At 35.0% G+C, this 21,143-nt stretch overlaps 1 protein-coding gene across 2 annotated transcripts in view; it reads left to right on the top strand.

The window, feature by feature from the left end:
• Positions 1-5,845: 5,845 nt before the first annotated feature.
• Positions 5,846-21,143, top strand: part of LOC137405398 (transmembrane protein 45B-like) — a 33,246-nt gene continuing 17,948 nt past the window's right edge. Inside the window, exons 1-2 of one of the 2 annotated variants that reach the window (XM_068091646.1) lie at positions 5,846-5,946; positions 13,055-13,203. In XM_068091646.1, coding sequence (XP_067947747.1) covers positions 13,056-13,203 — 148 coding nt within the window. In that variant the 5' untranslated portion in view covers positions 5,846-5,946; position 13,055. Of the gene's footprint in view, positions 5,947-13,054; positions 13,208-21,143 lie in introns of both variants that reach the window. The other variant, XM_068091647.1, reaches the window with a different exon arrangement.

Raw genomic sequence — 21,143 nt, 5'->3', positions numbered from 1 at the left:
CATTCGCGTTCAACTACTCCGCATGTAAGAAGAGTTGGTTCAGTATAATGACACTCTCCGTTGTATTTTATTGTGTTATGGGTGGCTGGTTAACAAAAACTAGGCAAGAGCTGATCAAAATTTACTCTTTCAATCATTCCCTTGCACTGAACCTTTCTGTTTTACGACATTCTGTTGCGTGTTAGGCATATACATCTATCTTTATAAATAGAGTTTAATGTCATTTGATCATATATAATCACTATATTACTTGTATGTGTATAACTCTATGTATGTATAGCTCTATGTATGTATAACTTTTTATTGGCATAAGTAATAATCAAAAAAATAATGTTTCTTATTATATGCCAAAAGAAAAAAAATGAAAAGAAAGAAATTAGGAATTATTGAGTGATTAAACGTGAACCTTATATGCAGGTAGTTGGCTTCTGAACTGTCTTAAAAGTGCAGACGATTTCCAGGAAACTTTTCTTTCGATTCCATTTGAGTTATTAAAAGGCTTCATTGGTTTAACTTTATCCTTACTGTTTTGTCGTTAACATTGACCATCTTATACCTACTTCTTATCGTGTATTTTTATAAATAAAATATATTCAGTATAAATGTATCAACCTGTCGGCTTAAACAGGTACTATTATTTTGCAATCGTGGAGCATGAGTAAGTTATCATACCTTGCACTCGGAGTAACTGATTGCATAGCAGATACTGGCTGTGATCAAACAGGCTAATAAAAAGCAGCTGTAAAACGTTAAACTATTAATGCTATTGTATTATCTCTATCATTGACTGCCTACAATAGAAGCAACATGTTTATATTAATTTCTAATTGGTCGCAACGGAGGACAATGATTCTTTTATTATTCAAGTTGGAACATTTAGAAATATGACAGATTCTTCAGAGTTGTCTTCCCCTAAAATTTACTCTAAATGCTGCTTATGTATTGTAGAAAACAGCTACAAAGGGTTTAGAAACTGTTATATGTTACCTACTAGGCAAAAACATCAAACTATCCAATTTGTCAGCAAAAAATTCACATATTATTTTATTTTATGCATATTGAGAAAAATAAGTGGTTTAAAAGCCTTTATTTTAATCACTAGTACCGTTTCTATGACTGCTTAAAGCCTCCTTAGCTAAGTATTGATTGGTTTTCTAAGGCTATTGAAAATGCTAGACGTTATTAAGTGGGCAGAGCAAGCGTATCTATTGATCAGTAGAAGCCGAGAGACGAGCAATCACACACCGCTGCTTGGAAGTAGCTCATGACGGTTAGTTGATAAGAATCTTGTTTATGTCAGAAAAGGATATCGGTGAGTGTATGTATGACATTTGTTGGTGTTGATTTGGTCTAAATGAGGTAGCTGTCTCGCTGACTCATACAATTGCGCAATTGTAAATGACGAAAGAGTGGTTGTATAGTAGAGGCTAGGTAACAATGGCTAGTTAACAATAGCTAGGTAACAAGCGCACTCAATTAGCTGACCCGATGGCTGACCACCAGCTCTAATAATTATACCATACATACTTGTGGATGTAATAACCAAATATAGCCAGAATAGCCTGACACTGATTAAAAATATTAGGAGAAAACAACAGTATTCCTCACTATATTACTGTACTATCATCAGAATATATTCAGTGTAGCATATACGTAAAGTGAGTCTATGGATGTGTCTATAAACGCAGCGTGTTTATAGACACATCCATAGACACTAATGTGTCTATGAGCGTGTCTATGGATGTACCTATGAATGTGTCCATAAATACATTCATAGACACAATCATAGAGGCAGCCATTTTTGTTTAACAAGAGCAAAACTATGAAGTTTCTTTTTTGAAATTGTAGCCATTTGAAAAGTGAAGATGCTTAATTTTAAAAAGTCGTTGAAGTCATGATGGATTTGCCTGCGTGTTCCATCAGACAGGTGTCAAGAGCAGACAAGTGTCGGTGCTCCATCAGACACTTGTCTGCTCAACAAGTTTGTCCTGATGAACCAACTGGTTGAGCAGACAAGTGTCTGACCGATTGTCAAGGCTTGTGCCAGACCAGTTGGAGGAAAACGACAGTTTTGGGCTGTTGGCAGATGTGACGAGGCGATCTTTTTGCCAAGTGATTCAGGTTCCCATCCTGCTACGGGACGCGAAGACAGAGGAAGTTTTCGTGGTAAGCCAGATTAGCGGAGAAGCCATTCTGGGTATACCATTTCTGGTCGATCACCAGTGTTAGCGAAGAGTTTGAGCATTCGTGGAGTTTGAGCATTCGTGGTTGATTTCTACAAACAGACACAGCAGCCTTCTGCAAAGCAAAATCGAAGTCGGGATAAAATTGTGCTTTCTTAAGATTACGTGGCATAATAAAATCTACATACAACAGTTGTCTAAACAAGGTCTTTCTGTACATTTCTATTACAGTAAACATTCGCTTCTTTACAGAAAAAAAAGTTGGTGCATATTATGTTTTAGAGAATAAAACTTCCCTAATTGTCTGCAAGGCATATACATGTATGTAACTAAAAGCCTTGAGACATTGTACAGACAAAAACTTGTGGATTATTTCAGTAAAAACTAATACAATGTTGTTGCATTTCAAACTATATACCATACTAGCTGGAAAAAAGCATGAGGAGCGAAAAAAAATTGTATTTAAATTGCTACAATTTTGATGCATGAGAGTTGTGTTCTCTTATTGTATTCAATAGGTATCAGGCTATTTTGTCTATTCTGGCTATATTTGATATTTTGTTATTTGTATCTAAATTTAAAAAAATGCTCAGATCACGCCAAATCGAATGGATGCAAGCTAGTGGCCCTAATGCCACAATCATGCTGGTAGTAACCGCCTGGGTACACACAGACACATGCACGCGCACACATTATCGTGTAGTGCAGAGACTTGTTGGGGCTACATACACGGGACAGTACTAAACAATGCCGTATGTTGACAAATAGATTGACTAATGAGAATTGGCCTCATGCCGGGAGGACAATGTTATCGTTACTGGATTTTTCAGTACAGTACTGTAGTATTATCAGAATATATTATTATAACATATATAGTCAACGATATGTGATAGCACTAGCATTTGTCCAGCTATTTGCGTTGCAATATGTGAAAAAACTATTTGCTGAAAAACTAAAAATGGTGCGTGTTGACAATAAAAACAACCAACTTCAAAAATATTTCTAGATCATAACATAGTCTAAAAATACAATTTAAAGTGTTTTATTATCAGAAAAATATCGTAAATGTTTCATTCACGGTTCCAAGTTAACTCTCATTGTAATAAAAACCTAACAGCAAGTGATAAAATTTGTTTCGCTACAACTACAATTACTACCTACACTGAGTGTCAGAATGGCATGAACTTCAGATCTTCACTTCAAGTAAACAGCTTCACTTGAAAAACCTTTTCATACAGCCATCTGTTGATAGGCTCATGGCATGGATGAGTGAGGTCTGTACTATGGATGGCAGATAATTGTAGGCTACAATCTTAACATATTCATAGATCTATCACTTCACTAAAGCTGATGTGAACTATAAGAACATATTCATATATCTATTACTTCACTAAAGCTGATGTGAACTATAAAAACATATTCATAGATCTATTACTTCACTAAAGCTGATGTGAACTATAAGAACATAGTCATAGATCTCTTACTTCACTAAAGCTGATGTGAACTATAAGAACATATTCATAGATCTATTACTTCACTAAAGCTGATGTGAACTATAAGAATATAGTCATAGATCTCTTACTTCACTAAAGCTGATGTGAACTATAAGAACATATTCATAGATCTATTACTTCACTAAAGCTGATGTGAACTATAAGAACATATTCATAGATTTATCACTTCACTAAAGCTGATATAAACTGTAAGAACATATTCATAGATCTATTACTTCACTAAAGCTGATGTGAACTATAAGAACATATTCATAGAATTATCACTTCACTAAAGCTGATATAAACTGTAAGAATATATTCATAGATCTATCACTTCACTAAAGCTGATGTGAACTGTAAGAACATATTCATAGATCTATCACTTCACTAAGGATGATGTGAACTGTAAAAATAAAAGCAAGCCTCTAACTTATAGGCCTACAATGAAAATATAATTAGCCACATCATTAAACTGAAAATACTCCCGTCTCTTGTTGACTGCTTAAACAATTAAGATACAGATATTCCTTTTACTGACGAATAGTCAGTTCTTGAGGTACTGCAGGTACTGCTTCTAAGTACTGCAGGTATGCAAACTAGTCCAAGTTAAAATGTAGAAAATTTGAAACGAATGAACACAACAGAAAGATAAATGTTTGCTTGTACACAGCTGACAACATTGCGTGTAAACAGTAAGGATTGAGAACCAGGCTAAGGAGGGATTTAGTAGCTAGGACTAGCTAGCCAGAAGCTGTAGGGGAGGAGTAGGATACGTGGGCCTCCAAAAGTGCTAATATTTTATTATCTGAATATATTCCGCCGAAAATACCAAAAAAACTTCCTATTTCATGTCGCCATGAGTTAAAGCATTTGCTACAGCACTATAATGGCATTAAACTCCTGCACAAAAACATTTGATGAAAAGTGAATTTTAAAAGTGTGACTCATGTATCCTTTCAAAGAGGATACATAGGCCGGTACGGAGGATACACAGTCCGTTGCCCTAGGATATTTAGATTTTCAGGATATTCTTATCCTTTACTACTTCTTTGACAGCTTTTCTCATCACATTCTCGGGTACCGCTTCTCTGTCTGTTCTCTTTCTTGTAAAATTGGGACATGATTATCTGAAATAATCAAAAAATCGGATAGATGGACCACCTTCCCAATCTTCCAGGTATATATCTGCATTCATGTAGGATACTTGGACCGCCAGGTTCACCTATCCTACCATGGCATGGTCCATGTATCCTCAGTCAAAGCATTAGTAATTTGATAGTTTTTGGGATTAAACAGTTTTAGATGTTTGTCAAAATGCATTGATTGGCTCATTTAACGTTCAATTTTGATATAAAATTAAAATCCATAACATCTTTTTAATAATTACAAAGACCCAACCAGCATTGATTTACTAGAAATAGTCAAAGTTTGCAAGCGTAAGGGACCTCATCTGCAGCTCTTTGTATGAATGTCGAAAAGTGTTAAAAATGGCAACCGTGGGCTCTTCGTTGATTGGCTAAAATGATCATTTTTGGAACAGAGAAAAACCTCCTACTAAGCACATCGGTAGGAAAAATAATTTACTTGAAGGCAGAAGTTCAAATTCGAGTAGCATTTTCTTTGGTCTCATGAGGAGACATAGTAAGGAAGATTTAAGTCCCGTTACAACACTGAAAAATAACTTATTTTTGTAATGCTGTTTTGTCTTCAAAGTAGGCTGCTGATAAATTATTTTGACTCCTAACCAACCTTATAGTCAAGTAAGTTGATTCTAGAGTCAATATTTTTTAGCCTATAGGCTTCAATCTTTATTGAACCTGGTGCATAAACCCTAAGCGAGAGCTCAAATTTTCAAAGAATTAGAGTCTTGCTGCTACAGAGATGGGCAACATTTAGCAGTCAAACAGTACTGCTGATGAACCACCTAAACAACTTCTTAATAAGAAAGGTACCCTCATCTAGTTGTGGCCAGTTGTTCAGCTCTGCTCTATGCCTAGTAATGCACAAGCATGCTAATGCGTACGTGCTGTCTATCAGCGGGTACCAGCGCATTAGCTAGCGTGTCATTACATTAGCCTTACGGCTTGTTATCATCGAAGCACTTGGTTTTATAGTAAGGTGAGGAATTAGTCAAAAACGCACAGGCTAAGTCACTAGAAACCAATAAGTATGAATGAATTAGCGAGCTCAAAGAAGCGCTAGTCACGGTACAGTAGGTGCGTGCTTGTCGTGTCGGCGTTTGGCAGTTATTGCTGATAAGGCTACAAACGGTAAGATCTTTTGTATGTAAAAGTCTTATCTCGTAGTTTCCTGATCGTCTATCTGCTCATCAATTATGCGCGAGAGACCTTATTGTTTGCTTTCATTCGTGCTCCCCCGTGGTTGTACATTCTTGTTTACTGGGTCGTGCATTCACTAACTGCATTCAGACTACCTGTCTTGTTGCTATATTAAAGTTTGTACCTAAAGCATTAACATCAATTTAAGTTAGACGGTTTGTCTATATTTAAATAAGTTTACATTCATTGTATCTACCTTATAAATTTGTGTTCAATATTACTGTCACTTATCTTCCAATCCAATGACCTACGGTGGCGTCATGTCTGTGTGGGCGTAAATAACTTTACTATATCAATGCTACATGCTAAGACAGCTGCGTGTGATGACAATAAACGATAGTATGCAACAAATAAAAGCAATATGCGCGTGTGACAAAATGATTAATCATGATAACAAATGCGCACGTTATGCTGCTATATAGGCCTAGTATTGTAAAAGAACCACCACATTTTGCTTTGATCTCAAGATCATTATTAATAAAACTAACATAAATCAACCTACATGTAAGTCTGCCAGTCTTCTGTATGGCCTCCTATCTCTGATTGGAAGTGTTTATGCCTCCCTTTTTCCCTGGCCATCATTGCCACAGTCAACTTCACTGGAATCATTGCCACCATCTCCATAACTCTAGATCATATTGGCCTACCACGTTTTTCATAGATATTTGGACCATCAATAGCATAACGATCAGTCTGTGACATGTCGGTGTCCACGCTGGCTAGTCTCACATCAGAGTTGGGCCTATTAACACCATCTATATCAAGTAACTTGTCTGACACAAGCTTTGTGACTGTTTCATGCCTCCATATTTTGTCATATCCTGCCCTGACGGGCTTCACAATAACCCTTTCCCCAATCTGGCAGGGATTGAATTTTGTTTCCACAGCACGACGAAGGTCTCCTCATAAACCTGCCACCATAGACTCTCCTTGTAACCTATGCTAGTATGCATGTGTGGCTGCAGCTGGGATGATGTTGGCCAAGTTAGGAGTGTTGTTATACCTGAGCATTGCGTCTCCTGGAGATTTCCCTGTCCTTGCTATCATCTGCTTTATTGTTCCATAGTTCTTTTGCAAATGGCCATTTCTGGAATACTTGTAAGTGCAACAGAATACCAGTGACATGCCTCAGTTCTTAGGAACATTTCTGATCTTACCGCTGCTAAAGCATGAACCATAGTCACACAGCAGCTCTTGAGGTAGTACTTTTTCAATGAAGATTCTGTGCAGGTGTTTGTTTGCCTAGCCTGCAGTTTCATTACTCAACGCTCTATTTTCCACAGTGTATTACAGTCAGGAATGATTTGCCATTGAAAAATGTTTTAGCTGCTGCTGTTCTCTGCCAGCTTAGATCCACATCTAATCGCCCATTCTTCCAAGTGATTGGCGCAGGGTTTATCTGTCTGCACACCTGGCAGGATTTAACAATTTCTGCATCAACCTCCCGGTCCACTAGTAACTGCATTCTGCCCACAATGCGCATTGTTTGCTCTAGTCTCCGGTGATGTTTGTTGTGTATGTAGTAAAAACTTTTTGATCCTCTTAAGTGCATAGTGCAGCAACCTTTTGCATTCTTTCCAGTTTTGGTAGCCATTTGCATCTACTTTTTGGGGACATGAGTAAGAACATCAGATATATTTTACTCTGATAGAACCAACTTTATAGACAGCGCTAGTCCATACTCTTCAATCAGCTGACTAACTATCTCGAATCTCCTTTTGATGGCCATCTCACTTAGCCCACTGACCTTTGGTCTTTTCGTGTCCTCCAAAATTGAGCGGAGCCAACCATGAACACTCGATCAATCTGTCACTAATGCTAGCTCCTTCACTTCCTACTTTAGAGCAAGGCTCACTAGATTGCTCACTCCCTTGATAGTCGCTTCAAATTCTGCTACGTTGATGTGAGCAGCATCTTTTCTCAGCCATGCACATTTTTCAACTACATGACCTATATAAAGATAACAGCCGATAGAGACAAGCTACAGGAATCACGCCACATTTTGCTGGTTTTGCTATTCTTAACTTCTCACACTCCCTTCCCTAGATCCTCATTGGCCGCTTTTTGCACCACCTCATTGATAATATGCTCTGCATAGCCTGTAATCTTCTCATCTCAGTCAACATCATTTGCAGTCCTCTTGACAAAACTACAGGCAATCCTCAGTCATCCATATACAGGGTAGTGTACAACTAATTTGCCACACACTGAGAATGGCTCTCTTTTGGTCATATTTTTTGGCAATATAGGAATCTCGGCATTACACAAACTTACCATCACCTAGATCTTTCAACCCTCAATCTATATAGTAGTCAATTCCCCTTTTGACCTCATCATCCTGTGACAGTGCTGCACTGATAATTCTAGACATAATCTCTGGGGCAGCCTTTAATCGAAACCCCATTCTCATCATTACATACAGCTGACCTTTGTGCTTCACAGTTTAAAAATGCTGAGTTTGTAAGCAGTTTCGAAACTCAAGCCATTCATCAGCCCCACCCCCATTTATCCAACTCAGCTTCATATTTACTTTTGTGTTCTTTAGGCACTGTATACTGTGCACATTGCATTCTCCAGGCACTGCCTTCTGTGCACATATGTTGCTCAATACTGGTTCACCATCCTGCCATGTCATTTATTTTGTCCATCAAATCTGCTTTAAAACTACTGTCCTTAATCTTCATTTGTGGGCCTTCACTGTCCGCAACAACAACCTCTGTTGCAATTCTTACCACCCTGGAGACGTCACTGGCTTTGCTGATACAAATACTTTTCAGACGCCTTCCCAAACATGACATTAGCACCACAAACCAGCAGTGGTGCAATCAAACAAAAAATGCGCACCAACACCCCATCAACACGCAACTCCACAGGCCCTTTTCCTCCGCATTCTGTTTTCTCACTATTCAATGTAGTCACTACTTTTCTTGCCCCTCGACCTTTCTCCACTTTCTCTGCAAACGGTTTGACTGATAACATTGTTGACAACCAGAATCCACAAGTGCCCTCAATGATAGGTTACAATATGGATTTCCTGTACAAAGGAATGGGAGCATCTCTTTTGCTACTGTTGTGCTGGAGAATCACCCGACGCTGATGCTTTCATTTGCTCTTTTCCCTGCTTGTTTGGGCCATTCCTTGCAAGGTGCAAAGTATCATTGCATACAAAGCATTTCCTCATGCCTCTCACATAATGTGGTCTACAGGTTGGATCTGGGTACTCCAAAACCAAAATTACTACACACCTCATGTCAAATAAGGCCCACCGACATCTAACAGTGATAAGGGGAAAACTAGTCAAAAAGGCTATACATAGAATAGTCGACATATTTATGAAGTCGCTATAACCAGGAGGCATATTTTGAGAGAAGCATGATCATATCAAGTGTCAATATTATTGTGAACTTTGTGGACATAACTTAACATAAATCTGTTAGATACATGTGCATTTATATTTTTGATATTATAAAACTTAGCTGTTTTGCAAGCAAAACGACTTGATAATATCCACATATACGTAGTCTAAGCATAGCCAACATACATAGATTACACATAGCCTCTAGATAGCCTACACAAGTACACATAACCTACACAGCCTATACATTGCTCACACATAACCTACACAGCCTATACATAGCTTATACATAGCCTACATACATATCCTCCCTATATAGCTACTAGTGCATCGGCTTTCATAAAGTTAACTGTAGTGCAGCTATCAGTTTGTTTTACAAGCATACACCTCTGCCTCTGTACATGTTTATTTTTCACTTGAACATTTTAAATTTGATGAAATTAAATGACCATATATCCCACAAATTTATTAACAAAAGTACAATCACATTTTGACAAGTACAAGTGAAGAGGCTGGGCAGGTTAGGTAATGTAATTTGAAAAATATCTAATAGATAAACAACAATAAATAAGGAAGTTATGTTAATTCAACTTTGACCTACTTATATTATAAGTTAGATATCTTCCATCTGGTTCCTCTAATTGCCAAACTTTCACATTGAGCTTCACGATTTATGAAAATCACCAGACGATTCGGTATTGCAAATAGACTATTCGCGATATTATTACTATGTAAAAAACAAATTGTAAATTTTTATTACCATTTTTGTATATTTTAACATAAAAAAATAGAACACAATTGTTCTGTGTTATGTTTGTGATAATTAGAAACATTTATATCATGAATGCTCGTGTATGTGGAAGGCCTTGGAATGAGCTTATTGTAAGACTAAAAGGTCCGCGCATTTTAGTTCCAGTGTCGCTCATTCTGAAAACCATCAAATGTCAGATAAATTACCATTGCACAAATACATCGTTTATATAATTGGCAATATGTCTTTAAATAAATGGTGGCTATTTTCAAATCATCTACCTTAAAAATTGCCACCAAACAATTACTTCCACACAATGGCAAAGCGACAATAAAAACCTTTGTCTATTGATTAATAATGTATTGGTTTAGTTCCTGACGTATAGGCTATTTGTTGGTGTAACTAGAAAGTTATTTGTTGGTGTGTGTGCATGCGAAAAGCTACTGTACATCAGTTTCTGTGTGAAAGGCTATCTTTTGATGAAAACACCACAATCATGATAGCAAGTAGATTTACAGAAGCATAAATGATTGAACAAGATGTTAGAATGGTTCGAGAGTCATTGTTAAGTGTTGTATATATTATATAGACAATCTGCAACAATTACCGTAAGTCCTCATGCTCAAGCCGCGCGGCTTGTGCTCAAAAACAGATGTTTCACGAAAGAAAAAATAATCTTCCAACAAGCCGCGTATGCCCACAGACCGCGGCTAATGACTGAGGTTTTGTCATCCTTGACCCCCTTCGGGAGCGAGAGTATTAAGACGGGTTTCGCTATACCCCGTCCTCTTGAATAAGAAACCAGGCTACATCATAACACGTGAAAATAATTTTCTTACTTCCAAGTTCGAATTAAAATTCCTAAACCCTTGCATCAATAACTTATTTGCCATGTCTCAGCTAGATTTTTATTGCACTGTTAGAGGGCTTCACGTTTATGGAAAGATGCCGGTCAAGAATGAAAAGGTGTTAAATACCTATGACTGTGGTGAGTTAAACATCAGCGATAAATTCTTCTTTATTCTAAAGTATTCCATAAACATTACCTTGAAAATAAACGAGTAGGTCGCCAAAACCCCGTACATAAAAGTGTATCATGACTGCGATTCTATGGTTATAGCGCGGAACTGAACAGAGACCGCATTTATCAAGAAGCCGCCCTGAGCCCCACGTAAGTTTTAAAAACTTGGCTTTAGCCGCTTATGACCTTGAACCAGAAGCCGCGCCCAACGACAGGCCGGGCGGCTTGAGCATAAGGACTTATGGTATATGTTAAATTACACATAGCACATTTATAAAAGCACATAAATTACATAATTTTTTTATTGTATATTTCAATACATCAGAGTCTTGGCTTTCGAATGAGCTATTGTTTGCCATGGTGAGACAGACATTGGTTGGTGTTTATAGGATTTCCCCAGAGCTCTACCGCGAAAACGTTTACTGACATAGTCTCAAAAATTGTGATGTCACAATTATCATATTCGTTGTTGTGTGCTCTTACCGCTTATTTATCAACTACGAAAGTGACGATAATGACGCTAGTGGCGGGCGAAGGTAGGACAATTCCAGAGAACGAATGAAGATGACAAAGGAATCAGTGTCATTAGTTCTCCATGTACATATTATTTCTATGATAGGTACCTCAGACTCCAAGAACCATACTCTATTTTCCCGATGATGTTATGCACTAGTTTTTTATTTTTAATGTGATGTTAAGGGTGGCGACTGAGACTAATTAATTTCAAGCATTGCGTGATCTCACGAAAGTGCGATTGACATTTAGTCCTAGGGACACGCAACCGCAGGTCATAATTTAATCGATGTGATTTCATTACCTTTATCAACGACAGTACATTTATTGAAGCATAATTAATTAACCCAGAACAAGTGTTTGTATTGGTCGGTGCTAACGATCGCGGGCATTGTTGATTATCTAGAATCTTAGTTTATTATTAGCGCTCTCCGGGTTTAACAGCACCGATTGTCACAGAAAAACGCAGCCTCCAATGGCAGCGAAAGAGATCGACTAAATGAGAATTATGACGCCACATTTTGAGTACCTGAACCAAGTGGTTTTTTTGCAGGACGTACTTTTGACACATCGTTTTCCATAGTTCTATTATTCTTTGTGTATTGAATATAGGCTCATTTGAAAGCCAAGCCTCTGATGTATTGAAATATATTAAAAAAATAATGTAATTTATGTGCTTTAAGTAAAAGGATTTAACCAAAACTGACTTGGCTTCAATAGTTCCTGCATTGAGCCAAATCAGATAAAGATTAACTCAAATCACTGAAAAAGAGATTGGTTTCCCATACTTGCTTATTCAAATATTTAAATAGTCAAATATTTGAATCTTCAAATATTTGAATTGTCACTGATGTGGGTAAAGCGTGCTTCTCATTCCTATTCTGGTAGCTGTTGCCCATGATTTGCTCGGTATTTGCATTCGGTAATCTATCATTGACATTCTATGACATTCCGCTGTTTGTGGTCTTGATCGGAGAAAGTGAATTTACATCCATACATAAGAGCTACTCTCTAGATGAGACGAGCCTACATGCGCAGCAAAAGAGATAGTCAATTCAAAGTATTCTATAGTTTTTACTGTATTGTCATAGATAAGTTGATTGTACGTGTGGCCATCTTGGTTCTAGCTTATTTTAAAACTAACTGCGAATTGAGTCAACCTGCAGAGTTACTTTTTGCCTATAGATAATGTATTTATAGTCTATTTGTAACCACATTTATGCTGGTACGGTTTGGCCCTGCCATGTTTGCTTAGTTTTTCAACCCATTCAGGGTAGCTTATTGTACTGAATAATAATACTAAACTATAATTTTTGCGACATTACCCCCAAGCTGGACATTTTGTACGGCTCATTGTATGTTGGCAAACATACTCACAACCGAAATCTTTTTTCTAAAGCATGGCGACGATGGAAGGAAATCACTCCGAGGAGATGCATGTGGGGAGTTTTTCTGGTCATGTGGTTCCCGGCAGCATGTTTGCTATCACCGGTTTTCTAAACAGCATCCAGATCTATCATCACTACTTTCTTGCCAGAAAGAACCAAGGTGAGTTCTTTGATGGAAACGCTTGTCATGCTACCACTAGAGCTTCACGATATGGCGATTTAATTGTTTGGTGGTGATTTTTAAGGTAGATGATTTGAAAATCGCTACCGTTTAAAGAGATATCGCCAATCTTATAAACGATTTAATTATGTAATGGTGATTTGTTTCACACCTTATGATTTTCAAAGTGAGTAATACTGGAACTAAAACACACAGTCCATCTAGTCTTATAATAAGCTCATTCCATGGCCTTCCACACACACGGGCATTCATGATATAAATGTTTCTGATTATCACAAAACACCTTTGTTTCAAGTTAAAATATGCCAATAAATAACAACAAAAGTTTACAAGTTTTTACTTAATAATATCGTCATATGTCATGAATCGGATTATTTGCAATTTTGAATCATCTGGTGATTTTTGGAAGCTCTAGTTATCACTGAAGCATTCCATGGACTTTTTATGTGTATACAACTTTGATCGTAGCAGTACAAATTGTACAAGTACGATAAGTTGGCTAACTTGGAAATGTCCAAGAATGGTTGGAATATAGCTTGTTGGTGTATGATCAAAATTGGACACGGCTTTCTTAGGCATTGAAATGCCTAGCAACATTGTTAATGCTATTGATTATCCAATCACATGCAGCTTATAGCACACTGTGTTGCTGAACATGATATGATTGGTCTTTCATACCATCCTTTGCTAACTGCAAATGTGCAAAACTATTAAGGATTGACTCATCGAGGAAACATTTTCTATCACAGATCTTCTGTGGAAAGTTTGTCCTCCAAGCAATGAAATTTGCAACTTTCAAATATATTACATGCTGCCAGCTATATATACTAATTATGTTCAAGCCTATCTGTTGTAATTCTTACCACATTGATTTATATTAACTTTCTTTCATAAAATGAAATTAAACACAACTTCAAGCAAAAACAAGCCATTAAGGCTGATTGCTGTTTAATTTTTAAAATTTATAATATATTCTAAATGAGCTAATTAGATAAAAGGTCAGCTGGCAACATTTTAAGAATTACATTACATACAATTTTCACATCTACATTGTTAAAATTTTTATTTATTTGTAACAACATATTTATGATACAGTCATACCTCGACTTACGAGTGCCCCAAAATATGAGAAAACCAAATTTTTGTCTTGAGATGGGAGAAACCTGCGAGATACGAGCCAGTTCTCGATGGCCACTAAATGGTCAAGTATGCGATAGGCTGTTGTCGAGAACAGCATAGCTCGGCCTTTCTTGTCATATCAGTTTAAAAAAAGTTTTAAAAAGTTTGGCTAATAGTTATAGTGAAAATGAGGTGAAAAGCGCCAAGCCAGAAACAGATACAAAATTAAGATAAAGAAAAAATTAAAGTTAAGAAAATCTTAATAAATTTATTTAAAATAAATTTTAAAAGTAAAGTTTAATAAAAGATAAAACTTAGCTTTAAGTGTGTGTTTAGTAAGTTAAATTCATTTAAAGGTTGACTTGCAACAAAATTCACATTACAGTTATTTGGTATCAAAAGATTCACCATGTCTTACTCTGTTGTGTTGTAGGTGTCAAATATGTGGAAATGTGATTACCAGCTCTTAAAAGCTCAAAAACGAAAAGCCTCCGTAGATTGGAATCTGTTTATTTATCTGACGTAGCCATTCCGGTTTGGTTATCGTCTTGTCACGTATGTTCTCACGTGAATTGAAAGGCCAATAAAAAGCTTAATGTAGAACTTATCATAGCACTAGTTTATGACAAACACTTCGGGTTTTACCGAAGACTCCGTATCAAATATAGATGCTCGCTACTTTACAGTTTTCTTTCCGCATTATTCAATTGTCAAGTCGTAATCTGATCACGTGACCCAATACTTCGCAAATAATTTTTGCAGCTTTTTTCGATGATCACAGGTAACCAACAGGCTCGTCATGATTATCAGACAATGATATATACTCCTTCGAGGTAAGGTTAAAAAATTAAATGAATTTTTACGGTAAATTATAAGATATCAGTGCTCAAAGTGACAGCATTACAATGACGATAAAACAGATGCGTAAAAACAATAGACATGGTTTTATTGAATGCGTGAAGTATATTTGTGAAAATATTTCGACGAATGAGGTTGCATGAAAGTGTAAACAGAAACCATCCTGTAACAACTACGTCCCATTTGAGCCGTTTTGGAAAGCGAATCCAAACTACGGTGGTCTTGTGTGGCTGCGATTAACTGTTCGTTTTTTAGCTTTTAAGAGCTTGTAATCACATTTCCATATATTTTGCACCTACAACACAACAGAGTAAGACAGGGTGAATCTTATGATACCAAATGACTGTCATGTGAATTTTGTTGCAAGTCAACCTTTAAGGTAAATACAAAGTTCATGTTATAATACATAGCGTCACAAAAGCCTAGTGTACCTAAGCAACGCTCTCCCATACTGCTGTTTGCCAGTACGTGTGTCTCGAAGGTAAGAACTTCATACCATATCGTATGTAGTAATGTTACATTTTATCGCAGATCATAACCACTAAATAGTATTTGTTGCTTTGTGAGCGTAGGTACTGAACTACAACAACTAAAAACACATTTTACCATCATAATATCCTGTTTTAGGTGGTTTTGTCATAGTATGGAAACAGGTTAATTTGTATTTAGTTGTTTTTAATAAATAATTCTTTGAGACACGAGCAATATGACATACAAGCTCAGTCCCAGAATACATTAAACTCGTATGCCGAGGGATTTCGTTTTTGCCGCAATGATTTTTATTTTAAAAGAACAAAAAGCCAGTTTTAGAGACAAAAACACTTGCAATGCAAGTTTCAAGCTGTAATATAAGGAAGTCACTTTGTTGGCAAAGCATAGACTTATGAAATATGATGTTAATGCTTAACCCTTTGGCAGAGGAAACGACCGAAATGTTGTTTACCGGTTGCGTGGGGAAACAACATTTATGTCTATTTTGGTAGACGTTTATAAAGCTGTCGCCTAGTAATGTTAAACAAAGGATATGAACACTAGTAAGTTTTAAATTTATCATCAACAAGATATCGGTCGATGATTTACAATATGAAACAATTATCTGACAGGCGTTGCTTTGTGCTAAAAGCTAAACAAACCGCGCCTCTTTGGAAAAGAATAAAAGTTGGAAAAACCAGTCAACATCGTCTCGACATTCAAAACGGTAAAATAAAAGATTATTTGATCCTGCGATCGTTAGTGATTTTTTATCTGATCAGAATAAAAATAACTCAAATGATAGAAGTGATGTAAACTTTTTGGATTTTTAATATACTTGGAATATACAGAGAAAATGATCGTTATGGGGGCTCGCGCGGCTATGTTATAGCGTTAGACTCTACCGAAAAAAAATGCTTCCAAGCATTTCATACAAGGACAATTGCACTTGGTTGTATTTTTTTTAGTAGTAAATACGTGAATGAATGTTTACGTACAAAAATTTTTGTTCATAGAAATAAATTTAAGATTTGAGCTATGCATGTTCATAAAATATCGATTTTATTGAATTATTCTAATATATATATGCGTATTATTTAAAGCCATCCAATACCTACAGTACATGCCTTGCAAAGGCACTGAATAGATAGTGTTAAATAAGTGAGTGAATGCAATCAGTTGCTCCAATGATATACAGCCCCTACACATGGGGGCTGTATATCATTGGTTACTCATAGATAAGATAGATCAGGGATGGCCAAATGATTTTGGTCATGACCACTACAGTCAAATCTGACAAATTAATGATCCACAACGAGCTGAAAATGCGCTGTTTTCTTTTTACAACATATAGACATGCAATTATTTGTGTACATCTTAAAACAAAGCATCAAATACGATTTTAAAAACTTTGTTTATATACATAATTGGACTAAAAATCAGTGAATGAATGTGCTGTAATAAATAGGTCTGATATCAGTGAGAAAAATGGTGAGTGGGCTTTGATTTCACAATACTATCAAAATGCGGTTGCCTGCTAATTACAGTGACTCTTAAAGTATATAAAGAGGAGTATCTGTGAAACTTGTTCTATGATTGTTTTTCACAAAAGTCATTGCTGAAAACAATGAATTAACAAAATCCAAAAAAAAGTTTCCAAAAATCTTTTTAAACCAAATTTTTAAAAAAATACTTCAAAAATATTTTTGACAACCAACTTGAAAGATCCACAAAAAAACTACAGAGATCTACATTCGGAGCTCGATCCGCCATTTGGCCATAGTTGAGATAGATAGTCATACTGAGGTTGTATTACATTGGTGTGATGGGAAGCTAATCGACTGCCATCAACTGAAAGTATTGACATTGCATGGTGATAGAGTGATTCATTGACACCACAGTTCACAAACAGCTCTTGCATGTAATATTAGATTTCAATACATATCAATCAAATACATAGACTAGCTTGAAGCAAAGATGTCCACTAGTTAGTGGACATCTTTGCTTGATGTAAGCAAGCAAAATGTTTGAAAGTTAGAGTAGCAAACGTTATTATATGTTAGATAAAAATAAATTATACCTAATCATACTGAAATATAATTATTTAAAAATAAAATAGACTTTTTTATTACTTTATTTATTAAATAATTTTTTATTGTAATCATAGCTAAAAAGATTATATTTAGCTATTACTTGCTAATTATTTCACATTTACATTTAACACATTTGCAGTTTCATTTTTCTTCCTAATTCATTTCAACAAAAAACTTTCATGATATGAAATTTAAAAGTTGTAGTTGTTTGAAAAACTTGCAAACATTTACAGTTGTTTTTATTTTCTCTCTTCATTAATTTCAATTACACAAAACACTTCTCATAATATGTAGTTTGAAAGTTAAAGTGGCAAATGTTATTATATGTTAAATAAAAATAAATTATACTTAATTATACTAAATTATAATTATATAAAAATAAAATAGACTTTTTATTACCTTATTTATTAAATAATTTTTCATTGTAATCATAGCTAAACAGATTATATTTAGCCATTACTTGCTAATTATTTTACATTTAAACACATTTAGAGTTTTATTTTTCTTCCTAATTTATTTCAACAAAACACTTCTTTCATGATATGAAATTTAAAAGTTGTAGTTGTTTGAAAAAGCTTGAAAACTTTTACAGTTGCTTTCTTTTTCCTCTTAATTCATTTGAACTGCTTAAAAATATTTTTTCATGATATGAAGTTTAAAAGTTAGAATGGTAAATGTTATATAAAAATAAATTTTCTGTCCAAAGACTTTTTTATTACTCTGGCAACTCGGGTAGTACAGCTCATAGTTGATGGCAGTCGATTAACTTCCCATCACACTAATGTAATACAACCCCAGTATGACTATCTATCTTACCTATGAGTAACTGATTGCATTAACTCACTTACTTAACACTATCTATTCAGTGCCTTTGCAAGTCATGTAAGTATCAGGGATTACGTGTATGTCACAATTTCCATTTCCATAATTCATTTCCATAACATTTCCATATTATTTCTATTTCCATAATTCATTTCCATATTATTTCCATAACATTTCCATAATTCATTTCAATTTCCACAACATTTCCATAATTCATTTCCATATTATTTCCATTTCCGTAACATTTCCATAATTCATTTCAATTTCCACAACATTTCCATAATTCATTTCCATATTATTTTCGTTTCCTTAACGTTTCCATAATTCATTTCCATATTATTTCCATTTCCATGACATTTCCCTACTTCATTTCCATGACATTTCCATAATTCATTTCCATATTATTTCCATTTCCACAACATTTCCCTATTTCATTTCCATAGTATTTCCATAAAATTTCCATAATTAATTTCCTTAAAATTTCCATAATTCATTTTCATATTATTTCCATTTCAATAACATTTCCATAATTCATTTTCATATTATTTCCATAACATTTCCATATTATTTCCATTTCCATAACATTTCTCTACTTCATTTCCATATTTTTTCCATTTCCATAACATTTCCATAATTCATTTCCATATTATTTCCATTTCCATAAAGTTTCCATAATTCATTTCCATATTAATTCCATTTCCATAACACTTCCATAATTCATTTCCATATTATTTTCATTTCCATAACATTTCCCTACTTCATTTCCATAGTATTTCCATATTATTTCCATAACATTTCCCTACTTCATTTCCATATTATTTCCATACCATTTCCATATTTCTAAAATAAAATTTCCATATCAATTTCTCTAAAATTATGGAAATATTTATGTTTATGGAAACGGATATGGAAAAGTAAACATTTTCTTATGTTTAGCGATCCCTGGTAGGTATTGAATTGCTTTAAATAATAAGCATATATTAGAGTAATAAACTATAATCATCATTTCTTTAATATGAGCATTAATTACTATCTTAACTGGAAATTCATGATCCTTGTTTAACCCTTCTCATGGCTGATGTTATTGATCTAGTCAATCACTACGACTGACTGACAAAAAAGGGGCGTGGCCTAAACGCTCCTTGTTGGCACCGGAAACGCTCGTGTAGTTATCACTCTAGGGGGAGATAACTCTATGGTGTCAAGACTTTCTTTTTGATATTTGCTAAGATTGCAAATCTTTGTCCATTTTCACGACTTAGAAATGTTGATAAGACTTAGTGTTGGGTCGAATTCACTCAAAAATATTCAAGTTGCAATCAGCAATGTTATTTGCTGCCGTTAATGCAGTAGTATTTTACGCTCTCAGTTAACCTTTTACAGTTGTGTAAAGTATGTTTATTAGTTGATTAGCTCTTGAACCTGTCTTGGTTTTGGAATGACTGGCTATCAATTAGCATTTATAAAATTTGTTGATGCCTGATACTCTCATACTGTTGGAAACCTACATTCAGTTGTGTTTTGGGTCAGCACAACTTGGTCAGCCAATCAGTCATGAGGATGAGTGACTATTAACGATTGACTTACAGCTAGTTAATTCGCTCAGCAGTGTAAGAAAAAGGCCATTACATTTTTTGTTGAGTTGTTATTAACCAATTTTCTCGAAAGCACACAACAATTATAAAACGCCAATCTGTCCTGGTTTAATTTTGCTTGCGTTTTCTTGGTATACTATTTGTAAGTTATTTAACAGAAAATGGCTATAAACAAAATGGCTATAAACAAAATGGCTATAAACAAAATGGCTATAAACAAAATGGCTATAAACAAAATGGCTATAAACAAAATGGCTATAAACAAAATGGCTATAAACAAAATGGCTATAAACAAAATGGCTATAAACATAATAGCTATAAAAATTGGCTATTAACATAATGGCTATAAACAAAATGGCTATAAACATAATGGCTATAAACAAAAATAGATACGTTTGCATTTCTGTGATTCACTTGCTTTTTAAAATCATCAGATTTCTTGTCATCGGCTCAGCATAAGAATTTATGTCAATATTTGTGGAAGGTTTGATAAATATCATCAATTATCATTTTAAAATACATTCATGTTTATTAGAATGTTTTTAATGTTCTATTGTAATCACTCCTTACTGCTAGATAACGCTTATAGAAAATAGGAAGTAAACAATAACTCAAACTTTTCGGCCAATTGTAAAAATACAGACAATTAAAAACTGATAGTTCTCTATAATAATATAGCAGAGAATATTTATATTTTTGTCTCGTGATAATGTATTGATATCTGCCATCTTTCCGGAATTTTTGGTAGATAAGTTTTTTAAATTACTTCAATTTTTACTTCTCTTTTTCCGCAGTATCTTTCTACTAAGTTTATGACTTGACATGATTTCTGGAAGAACTTTGTGTTTCTTTCTTATTGGTCAAACAGTATTGTTCTTCTTTCTTATTTGTCATCAGTGTTGTGTTTCTTTCTTATTTGTCATCAGTGTTGTGTTTCTTTTTTCTGGTCAAACAGCATTAT

The sequence above is a fragment of the Watersipora subatra genome, chromosome 9 (assembly GCF_963576615.1).
Source record: "Watersipora subatra chromosome 9, tzWatSuba1.1, whole genome shotgun sequence".
NCBI classification, from domain to species: domain Eukaryota; kingdom Metazoa; phylum Bryozoa; class Gymnolaemata; order Cheilostomatida; family Watersiporidae; genus Watersipora; species Watersipora subatra.
Note: the sequence above shows the minus strand (reverse complement) of the source record. Positions and strands in the feature narration are given on the sequence as shown.